The sequence below is a fragment of the Dendropsophus ebraccatus genome, chromosome 1 (assembly GCF_027789765.1).
Source record: "Dendropsophus ebraccatus isolate aDenEbr1 chromosome 1, aDenEbr1.pat, whole genome shotgun sequence".
Lineage (NCBI taxonomy): Eukaryota > Metazoa > Chordata > Amphibia > Anura > Hylidae > Dendropsophus > Dendropsophus ebraccatus.
The window spans coordinates 11406056-11418569 of NC_091454.1; the positions used below are offsets into that span (position 1 = coordinate 11406056).

Genomic DNA, 12514 nt, shown 5'->3' on the forward strand with positions numbered 1-12514 from the left:
ATCCGGCACCAACAAAGACGACAAACCAATAAATCGGAGTGAAAAATGAACAAGGCTTTACGGGCAGAATGCATAAACCTCTGAATGAGACGTTATATCGCTCTGTCAGCACGAGCAGCCGGGAGCCCCAGACCTATTAATACAGAGACTATTAAACGCCTACTGACCACGGCCCGGATCATGTGAAGGTCGTGTTAAAGGGGCACTCCTGAGGAAAAAATGGTGTCAGAAAGTTATATAGATTTGTAGATTACTTGTATTTAAAAATCTCCAATCTTCCTGTACTTATCAGATGCTGTATGTCCTGCAAGAAGTGGTTTATTCTTTCCAGCCTGACACAGTGCTCTCTGCTGCCACCTCTGTCCATGTCAGGAACTGTCCAGAGCAGGAGAGGTTTTCTATGGGGATTTGCTGCTGCTCTGGACAGTTCCTGACATGGACAGAGGTGGCAGCAGAGAGCCCAAGAATACACCACTTCCTTCAGGACACACAGCAGCTGATAAGTACTGGAAGACTGGAGATTTTTAAATAGAAGTAATCTACAAATCTATATAACTTTTCTGACCCCCCAGTTGATGTGAAAAAAAAAACAAAATTTTTCACTTAAGTACCCCTTTAGTAAGAAGTAAGACGATCACAGAGTGATCAATAAAGAAACCTGGAAGCAAGTGCTCAGTTTCTCCACAGTGCCACCACAGGAAGAATGAGGTACTGCGCAGATCCAAACAAAATCAAATGTCTTTGTAATTCATGGACACATTGGGTCCTCCAGAGCGAGAGACGCTCTTTGTGGCTGCTCTGAGGTCATAAGGATTCTTCCATACCCCCCTAAGGATATGGTCATAGTCGCTAACCTCCTCCTCTTAGTAGCCAAGACAGGGGTGAGGCTGTTTTTGGAAGTAAACAACTATGTCTTTCTAAACCTGGAAAATCCCTTTAACATGAAAATGACAACATCAAAAATGCTGAGCGTTAAGGTTACGGGAAATAGCGGGATTGGAGAAAATCGAGAGTACGACTGTGCGATGCTTCCGATTCGCCGGCGTCTAACTCACCTCGAGACTCGTGAAACTCCAAGGTGACGTGTGCGTCGAATCCCAGACTGAAGTAATTATTGAATACGTTTAGTGGAAGCTGAAAGAGAGAACAAAGCTGATCCTGAGACCGACCGGACAAGAAGACTGAGTCACCTGAGGGCATCAGACTAGCAAATAATCCATGTGTCTACTGTTCCATCTAGTGGCCACAACTGGTATTACATGTCAGCTGTGGTCAGGAGATAATATTCTGCAAAGCTGTACACTCACAACACTGGAGACAGTGTATGTACACAGTGACTCCACCAGCAGAATAGTGAGTGCAGCTCTGGAGTATAATACAGGATGTAACTCAGGATCAGTAATGTATGTACACAGTGACCCCACCAGCAGAATAGTGAGTGCAGCTCTGGAGTATAATAAAGGATGTAACTCAGGATCAGTAATGTAATGTATGTACACAGTGACCCCACCAGCAGAATAGTGAGTGCAGCTCTGGGGTATAATAAAGGATGGAACTCAGGATCAGTAATGTAGTGTATGTACACAGTGACCCCACCAGCAGAATAGTGAGTGCAGCTCCGGAGTATAATACAGGATGTAACTCAGGATCAGTAATGTATGTACACAGTGACCCCACCAGCAGAATAGTGAGTGCAGCTCCGGAGTATAATACAGGATGTAACTCAGGATCAGTACAGGATCAGTAATGTATGTACACAGTGACCCCACCAGCAGAATAGTGAGTACTGCTCCGGAGTATAATACAGGATGTGTAACTCAGGATCAGTAATGTAATGTATGTACACAGTGACCCCACCAGCAGAATAGTGAGTGCAGTTCTGGGGTATAATACAGGATGTAACTCAGGATCAGTAATGTATGTACACAGTGACCCCACCAGCAGAATAGTGAGTACTGCTCTGGAGTATAATACAGGATGTGTAACTCAGGATCAGTAATGTAATGTATGTACACAGTGACCCCACCAGCAGAATAGTGAGTACTGCTCTGGAGTATAATACAGGATGTGTAACTCAGGATCAGTAATGTAATGTATGTACACAGTGACCCCACCAGCAGAATAGTGAGTGCAGTTCTGGGGTATAATACAGGATGTAACTCAGGATCAGTAATGTATGTACACAGTGACCCCACCAGCAGAATAGTGAGTGCAGTTCTGGGGTATAATACAGGATGTAACTCAGGATCAGTAATGTATGTACACAGTGACCCCAGCAGCAGAATAGTGAGTGCAGCTCTGGGGTATAATACAGGATATGTAATGTACAGTAGATGTGAGGAGTAGTAATAATAATATGAAGCTTCTTGCCGTGGATCCTCCATTGTTCCCATCTTACAACCCCAGACTCCCGGGCAGAGCATCTGACCTCTGACCTTATGTGTCCCATCATCCAGCTCCTCATGGAGTAGATCAGGGTTCCTCTCCACATGTAGATTCCAGCGGTCCAGCTGCACGATGGTGCCATCTTCTACATGGCAGAGGATCTTGGAGACGGGTTCATCTGTGTAGCCCTGAGACGGGAAAAGGTGAAAAAACACAAAAAAAATCAATAAACAAGTCAAGTTGCCACTGATTCTTCCTGGCTTCCTGGTATGGCCAGCTGTTACTGTCTCCATGACGCGGCCGGCTGTCGCTTTCTCCATGATACGGCCGGCTGTTACTGTCTCCATGACACGGCCGGCTGTCATTGTCTCCATGACACGGCCGGCTGTCATTGTCTCCATGACACGGCTGGCTGTCACTGTCTCCATGATACGGTTGGCTGTCACTGTCTCCATTATACAGTTGGCTGTCACTGTCTCCATGACACGGCCGGCTGTCACTGTCTCTATGATATGGCAGGCTGTCACTGTCTCTATGATACGGTCGTCTGTCACTGTCTCTATGATACGGCCGGCTGTCACTGTCTCTATGATATGGCAGGCTGTCACTGTCTCTATGATATGGCAGGCTGTCACTGTCTCTATGATACGGTCGTCTGTCACTGTCTCTATGATACGGTCGTCTGTCACTGTCTCTATGATACGGTCGTCTGTCACTGTCTCAATGACACGGCCGGCTGTCACTGTCTCAATGACACAGCCGGCTGTCACTGTCTCTATGATATGGCAGGCTGTCACTGTCTCTATGATACGGCCGGCTGTCACTGTCTCCATGATAAGACTAGCTGTCACTGTCTATTTAATACGGCCGGCTGTCACTGTCTCTATCATACGACTAGCTGTCACTGTCTCTTTGATACGGCCGGCTGTCACTGTCTCTATCATACGACTAGCTGTCACTGTCTCTTTGATACGGCCGGCTGTCACTGTCTCTATCATACGACTAGCTGTCACTGTCTCTATGACAAGTTACATCCCTGGATACAAAATACCAGGTAAGGGCCGTGATCATTACCAGCACTTACCCCTCCCCAGTTAAGGGTGCGAGCGAGGTCATTCCCAGTACCAAGTGGAAGAACAGCAACAGGAGGCTGAGGGTTGAGCTGAAGCTCGTCCAAGACAGACAGGATCCAGCCTACCTGTGAGAAGAGGAAAAGCCGGATTACTCACCCTGCATACTGCGCATGCCCCACAACCACCCCCATCCGAGCCCAGGACCCCCAACCCGGATCCAGGGAGAGTCCCCAGGATAACACTACATCACATACAGGGGAATGTAAGCAGGAGGTCTGGAGCTGTGTATCAGGAAACCAGAACTGCGACCCCTACAGATTTACACTAGGGAACAGTCACTCTCTTACCGTCCCATCGCCACCACAGGCGAGAATTCGGAGATTTGGCACTTTTCTATACAACTCCAGCCTGGAAGACAAAACGTGAAAATAAAATCAGACCCCGACCGCCATAATATAGGAGGAGAGCTGGACCCGACCCCATGCAGAACACAAGGGAGAAAACTCCACCCCCTATCACTATATATGAGAGAAAACTCCGACCCCTATCACTATATATGAGAAAACTCCTCCTATTACTATATATGGCAGGATCTTCCTGGTGTGACATCACAGCTAGGCTGTGCGCTCTAAGCCAATCAGTTCTCTGCTCCTCATATGGTTTTACTGAAATATTAAATAGGAAGCTGCAGCTCCATCTCCCCTCCTTAGTTTCTTCTATATACACCTTCTATATACACTAGATGGATTATTGGGGATATTTCTATATACACTAGATGTATTATTGGTGATATTTCTATATACACTAGATGGATTATTGGTGATATTTCTATATACACTAGATGGATTATTGGTGATATTTCTATATACACTAGATGGATTATTGGTGATATTTCCTCTATATACACTAGATGGATTATTGGTGATATTTCTATATACACTAGATGGATTATTGGTGATATTTCTATATACACTAGATGGATTATTGGTGATATTTCTATATACACTAGATGGATTATTGGTGATATTTCTATATACACTAGATGGATTATTGGTGATATTTCCTCTATATACACTAGATGGATTATTGGTGATATCCCTCCTATATACACTAGATGGATTATTGGTGATATTTCTCCTATATACACTAGATGGATTATTGGTGATATTTCTATATACACTAGATGGATTATTGGTGATATTCCTTCTATATACACTAGATGGATTATTGGTTATATTCCTCCTATATACACTAGATGGATTATTGGTGATATTCCTTCTATATACACTAGATGGATTATTGGTGATATTTCTCCTATATACACTAGATGGATTATTGGTGATATTCCTCCTATATACACTAGATGGATTATTGGTGATATTTCTATATACACTAGATGGATTATTGGTGATATTTCCTCTATATACACTAGATGGATTATTGGTAATATTTCTTCTATATACACTAGATGGATTATTGGTGATATTTCCTCTATATACACTAGATGGATTATTGGTGATATTTCTTCTATATACACTAGATGGATTATTGGTGATATTCCTCCTATATACACTGGATGGATTATTGGTGATATTCCTCCTATATACACTAGATGGATTATTGGTGATATCCCTCCTATATACACTAGATGGATTATTGGTGATATTTCTCCTATATACACTAGATGGATTATTGGTGATATTTCTCCTATATACACTAGATGGATTATTGGTGATATTTCTCCTATATACACTAGATGGATTATTGGTGATATTCCTTCTATATACACTAGATGGATTATTGGTTATATTCCTCCTATATACACTAGATGGATTATTGGTGATATTTCCTCTATATACACTAGATGGATTATTGGTGATATTTCTCCTATATACACTAGATGGATTATTGGTGATATTTCTTCTATATACACTAGATGGATTATTGGTGATATTTCTCCTATATACACTAGATGGATTATTGGTGATATTCCTCTATATACACTAGATGGATTATTGGTGATATTTCCTCTATATACACTAGATGGATTATTGGTGATATTTCCTCTATATACACTGGATGGATTATTGGTTATATTTCTCCTATATACACTAGATGGATTATTGGTGATATTCCTTCTATATACACTAGATGGATTATTGGTTATATTTCTCCTATATACACTAGATGGATTATTGGATATTTCTATATACACTAGATGGATTATTGGTGATATTTCCTCTATATACACTAGATGGATTATTGGTGATATTTCCTCTATATACACTAGATGTATTATTGGTGATATTTCTCCTATATACACTAGATGGATTATTGGTGATATTCCTCCTATATACACTGGATGGATTATTGGTTATATTCCTCTATATACACCAGATGGATTATTGGTGATATTCCTTCTATATACACTAGATGGATTATTGGTGATATTCCTTCTATATACACTAGATGGATTATTGGTTATATTTCTTCTATATACACTAGATGGATTATTGGTGATATTCCTCCTATATACACTGGATGGATTATTGGGGATATTCCTCCTATATACACTAGATGGATTATTGGTGATATTCCTCCTATATACACTAGATGGATTATTGGTGATATTCCTCCTATATACACTAGATGGATTATTGGTTATATTTCTTCTATATACACTGGATGGATTATTGGTTATATTTCTTCTATATACACTAGATGGATTATTGGTGATATTCCTTCTATATACACTGGATGGATTATTGGTGATATTTCCTCTATATACACTGGATGGATTATTGGGTGAATGTAAAGATCTCAGAACATTTACAGAAAGTGAAAAAAGAGCAAAGGGATAGGCTGCTGGAAAGTGATGAAAATGATAATCAGTTAGAAGCTGCAGCTGCACCTCCCTCTCCCCTTCTCCTTACCATCTTCAACTTTACACTAGTTACACTAGACAGTTTTTATTGGTGACTGGAGAAATGGTAACAAATGGAGTTTTTCAATGTTGCTTTCCCTATAGGTCCCTCATAATATAAGCAGCTGAGGCACTTACGCTTCCCGTGGACCTTCCTGAGAGAGATCAAACACCTGCCGTGGATTCAGGTACCACATGAACATCTGCAGCACTTTTGTACCCTATTGGAAACAACATCAGGATTAGAAATTATTACAGTAACAGAGGTTCTGAACCTCCTGGGCGGGGTTAGAGTAGTCGGGGGCGGAGCTATGTGAGAATTATAGTGATCTACACAACCCTATAATCCACTTACCTGGTTTCCACCGCTTTTTGGGTTCACAAACACCAGCAAAGGTTTCATGAGGGGGGAAGAGATGGGTTTTATCACAAAGGCCCGGCCTTTAATTTCCTGCGAAAGAGAAGGGGAGGATCAGGAAAGGATAATGAAATGATCAATCGAACATTATTCCGACTGAAGCTTCTTGAAACCAACAATTCTACCTAAAGACCAAGGGTGACCATGACAATGGCTAACGGCCTTGTGATCAGATGCCCTTATACCTCCATTATAGTTACAGGCTGCTCCTCAGGGGCGGGGCTAAATGTACCGATTGGTGGTTCTTGAAATGTTGGAAATGGTGTGATTGTAGCACTCGCTCCTTAGTAATTCTTACCTCAAAGCCTTTTTTGCTGGCTTTCCTCTTGAACGACGTCCTCTTCTTCCGTCTACTGGAGTTTTTTGCATTAACCTGCAAAGGAAGCAATGATATTTTGAATATTCCAGATGTGACATGTCAGGCCAAGCATGAAACAGGCAGAAACCTGCATCGATGTTCAGATGTGTCTGCTCCTGTGATGTCTTATTGTCACTATGTGCAGGAATAGAAGGATGTATAGAGTCCGGGGTATATAGGATCCAGCACAATAACTATGTACTGAAGTGACTCTTTAAGCTGAATATAGAACATATAAAAAGGCATCGTATAACATATAACATTCTAATATTAGTAGCATGAAGATCTCTCCTAGGAAAGAAGGAGAAAAACCTGAACAGCTGTCTTCTGGCTTGTCTATCTATTCCCCAGTCCTGTTCTAAGGCTTTTAGAATTGCATTGACTCCAGTAGGTGGCGCCAGAGAGCAAGCTCCATTCCTGCTGGAGGAGAGATACTGTGCATATAATTTATACCAGCAGAGCACTGATGGCCTATAAGTTACCCCCCTATGTCCAAACATAATAGAACAATAGAATTCATGTGGGTACATGTGGTTGAGATTATTATCATCATCATTATTATTACTACAATATTACATATTATTACTATTTTACCACTCAAATAATTACATTAGTGCTATCATCATAGCTGTTATTATTGTTGTACTTTTTATTATGCTATGTATGGTTTTTAGTAGTAGTATTTTTTATTATATTTAGTGTTTTATTACTATAATAATAATAAATACTATCATTTGCATTATAACTACATTCTTATATAATTTTTCTTTACCATACTATTACTATTGTTAAGTAATACTGTTGTATTTTTTATTAGTAGTATTAGTTGTAGTAGTAATATTTTATTAAATGCATTATATTAGTATATAAATATTTTTAGTTGTACTACTATTATTCCATTATTATTATAATAATTATTATTATTTCTACTACTTTTATTATTATTATAATCATCATCATTATTACTACTACTTTTATTACTACTACTACTACTATTATTATTACTATTTTATCATTACTATTTGCTTTTTTATTAAATTATTATTAATATTAGTATTATTAGCAGTATTTTATTATTTTAGTATTTTATATTGTTTATATTTAACATGTTAATACTATTACTATTATTATTTTTAATTATTATTATTATTATTATTAATATTATTATTTATTATTACTACCGCCACTATATAGGGATATTTAGACCAGTGTTTATTTATCTGGAGTTTGCTTTAAAAATGATAAAATAAAAAAATTTGTCTATTTTCCCTCCTCCAATATTTTAGCTGTTCTCCAGGATTTCCTTGAATGCTGCAATCTCCCTCCTCCACCAGCAGATGTCGCTCTTGTTCTGCTCACCACCTTCCTGTATAGTCCTGGCTGTGCTACCAGAATAAATACATCAACACAGAAAACGTGCGTGCGGCTGTATTCACACCAGGCTGAGGGTGTGCACACACACTGATTGTATCTATAAGAGATGTCACAGACATGACGGCACCAAACACCATGTGTGTAGTTATATGATGCCTTTTTATACTGAATCCTTCTATAGCCCCTGACCGGGTCATCTAGGGGGCGCTGTTCCATCCACTAAGATGGATTTGAGTGTTCAAATTCTCTCAAAAACCGTGATGTCACGAATCAGGTGTAATTCCTATGTGTCCAGAAGGGGCGCACTATATGTTGAAGTCTATAGCACTGTAGTGAAGTATATGGAAGAGTATGTAATTTACAAACTACCCTTTATTGATGGACTATGTTTATGGAATAATTTGGGGAGGGTGACGAGCGGGGAGGGTCCCGGTGCATCTAATTACCTCCCTCCTTCCCTCCCTGCTTGGTGCAGTGGGACAGATAGACACTACTAGTATGAGCATATGATGGGAGCAGTAGTACCAGGGAGATCCCCATCACCAAGCGCCCCCGCCCCCCCAGCCGAGTGTCCTTGCTCCCCAAATTATTCCATAAACATAGTCCATCAATAAAGGGTAGTTTTTACATTACATTACATCTTCTCGATAGACTTCAATACAGTGCCCAAGACTTCTACATATAGTGCACCCCCTGCTGGACACTCCATAGGAATTACACCTGATTTGTGACGTCACGGTTTTTGAGAGAATTTGAACACTCCATGATCTACGAAATTAAGGGAAATAGTCGTATATGTGCATTTCCCATAATTAATGTACATTAGGAATTTGTCTAACTTTCCATAAGTAATAACATATTAAAAAATACTTTTGGCCGGAGTTGTCCTTTAATACCAATAATAGAATTGTAAAGTTTTTCCAATGCCCCTGCCCCTAGGAACAGGGCAGGAGCAGGGGGACTGGGCTTTTCCTATGTGCCCCCCAACCCCCCGAATGACACATCACGGTGGTATTTTGTGGGCACAGATGCCACTATAAAACAGAGGTGGTCCAGGCAACAGGTTCAGAACAATAGCGGTGACAGGAAACACCAGACCAACGCATGCATACCCCCCCCCCCCCATACACAAGCATGGCTTCCAGTGACATGCAGGACCACACACCAAACACATCCATCACTTTACTGCAGTCAGCAAACAAGGCTGTAAAGAAAGACGCCATAAACCACACAGAGCATGCTCACTACACTCTCCTATGTATGTAATAAGATACATAGAGATTCTTTAAAATCTTAGATACCTCAGTTATAAAGCTGAAAGCAGATAACACAGGATCCACCACTGTCCATAGGTAATGGGGACAGCTCACTGACATCTGCAGATCACAGAGCATGCTCACTACACTCTCCCATAGAAGATCAATGTATACATATTCAGTTACATCTTTCATTCACTTTATTATGAAGCCGGATGACACAGAATCCACCACTGACAGCAGGTAATGAGGATACACCTTCCTTTTCTCTTTTCCCTCCGCTAATTTCATAGAGCATGTTCACTACACTCTCCTATATGAGTCAATAGTACAAATATTACTTAATATATAAAAATACGCAATAAATCTTGAGGCAGGTGACATAGGATCTATAATTGATGTTAGTAGACAGACGCTTCCTTCTCCCCACAAAGGGATAGTCACCTTTGCACATCATAGAGCATTCCCACTACACTCTCCTATAAAATTGAAAAGTATACATACAAATCTTTTCTTTAACACTGGTAGACAGCACATGATCCACCACTGACAGCAGGTAATGTGGGCTGCTCTTCTCCTTGTACATCACAAAGCATGCCCACAACACTCTCACATAGAATTTAAAAGTATACTACTCCTTTACTATCTCAATAATAAAGCTGGAGGCAGAGAGCATAGGTTATAGGGTGGGTCCTCCTTCCTTCCTCTACAGTGATCTTTGTACAAGTTATAAAGCATGCTCACTACATTTTCCTATAATAGTCAATAGTATACATACTCTTTAATGTCTATAAATAACTGGACATAAATATCACAGGATGTAACAATGATGGGAACAGCTAAGCTTCTCCTCTCTGGCACTGTGATCCTTACAGACCACAGAGCATGCTCGCAATGCTCTTCTCACAGGATTCAAATGTACACATACTCTATGAAATCTTTAATATGTCTTTTCTCAAACTGGAGGTAGATAACACAGGATGTCACAACAGATAGTAAAAGCCAAGCTCACTCTTCCTTTGGCTGGGTTCACACTACGTATATTTCAGTCAGTATTGTGGTCCACATATTGCAACCAAAACCAGGAGTGGATTAAAAACACAGAAAGGATCTGTTCACACAATGTTGAAATTGAGTGGATGGCCGCCATATAACAGTAAATAACTGCCATTATTTCAATATAACAGCCGTTGTTTTAAAATAACAGCAAATATTTGCCAATAAATGGCGGCCATCCACTCAATTTCAACATTGTGTGAACAGAGCCTTTCTGTGTTTTCAATCCACTCCTGGTTTTGGTTGCAATATGAGGACCACAATACTGACTGAAATATACGTAGTGTGAACCAAGCCTTTCACTGCACAGTGTCCTATACACCTCAAAAAGCATGCTGACTACACTCTCCTGTAGAAGTCAAAAGTAAACATACTCTTTAACATCTATAAAATAAGTGGACATAAACATCACGGGATGTAATGAGGATGGGGACAACTAAGCTTCTCCTTTCTCCTGGCACAGTGATCTTTACATGCCACAAAGCATGCTCGCTATGCCCTTCTAAAGTTTCAAAAAACATATATACTCTATGAAATATTTAATACGTCTATTGTAAAGCTGAAGACAGATAACACTCAATGGTGAAAGCTCAGCTCCTCCTCCTTTCATTGAATATTGACCTCTACAACTCACAAAGCATGCCCGCTACACTCTGCCATAAAAGTATACATACTGTATTACATTTCTATTATAAAAGATGACACATTTGATGGTGAGAACAGAGTTTCTCCACCCTGCAGAGTGATCTCTGCACATCACAAAGCATGCTTACTACACTCTCCAGTAGAATTCATGTCTGCATATTTTTGTTTACATATTTATTGCCCTATAAAGCTGCAGGAAACGTTACAGGACGTCCTAATAGATGGTGATTGCTCATCCCCTACCTTCTCTCTCTGTATCCGAACAGTGATCTCTGCACATGTTACAGAGCATGCCCACTACACTCTTTCACACATTTTAAAATCTAAAGTCTATTTTTTTTTGTTAGTACACAGGCCTCTACTTTACTTAGTACATGTTGTGCTGCGTATGAGATTTAATATGCTATAAATATACGCTGACAGGCTGACGCGGGGTGTGAAAACATACATTACTGCAGTTAAAAGCTTTTAGCCCTGTGACCAGCGCTGAGACGGGGAGCGACTCCAGACAATTAGCGGCGGGAAGGAGATCTTTAAAAAAAATTAAAGGGGATGTAAAAAAAAAAAAAAAGAAAAAGAAGAAGAAAAGGATCTGGGAACGGCGCCATACTAGAATGGTGCCAACCTGCAATACTAACTGAGGGGGTCCCCAAAATGTGTCCCCTATATAGAGGAGGTATACAGAAAGAGCTCGGGCTGGGTAATTAAAGGGGTTTTCCAAGATTCCGGAGGTTTGAGGCAGCAACAACACATCACAGCGCTGTGGATGCCAGGCGGAAGCTGGAACAGGGGCTCTGAAAATAAGCTGGTAACATTATGTCACAGCGCCGGGAAAGCTACCAACACACTCCGCTATGCATGATGGGAAGTACATTACAGGAGCCAGCAGAATAGTGAAAGCAGCTCTGGAGTATAATACAGGATAGAACTCAGGATCAGTAATGTAATGTATGTACACAGTGACCCCACCAGCAGAATAGTGAGTGCAGCTCTGGAGTATAATACAGGATGTAACTCAGGATCAGT

At 40.4% G+C, this 12514-nt stretch overlaps 1 protein-coding gene across 8 annotated transcripts in view; it reads right to left on the reverse strand.

Annotated features, from left to right (window-relative positions):
* The window catches only part of DGKI (diacylglycerol kinase iota), a 152509-nt gene that overhangs the window by 59010 nt on the left and 80985 nt on the right, over positions 1 to 12514 (reverse strand). For all 8 annotated transcript variants that reach the window (XM_069967037.1, XM_069966999.1, XM_069967016.1 and 5 more), the window contains exons 9-15: positions 7098 to 7172; positions 6737 to 6832; positions 6520 to 6602; positions 3806 to 3866; positions 3470 to 3583; positions 2436 to 2573; positions 1056 to 1134 (exon numbers count right to left, since the gene is read on the reverse strand). In XM_069967037.1, the coding sequence (XP_069823138.1) occupies positions 1056 to 1134; positions 2436 to 2573; positions 3470 to 3583; positions 3806 to 3866; positions 6520 to 6602; positions 6737 to 6832; positions 7098 to 7172 (646 nt within the window). The remainder of the gene's footprint in view (positions 1 to 1055; positions 1135 to 2435; positions 2574 to 3469; positions 3584 to 3805; positions 3867 to 6519; positions 6603 to 6736; positions 6833 to 7097; positions 7173 to 12514) is intronic.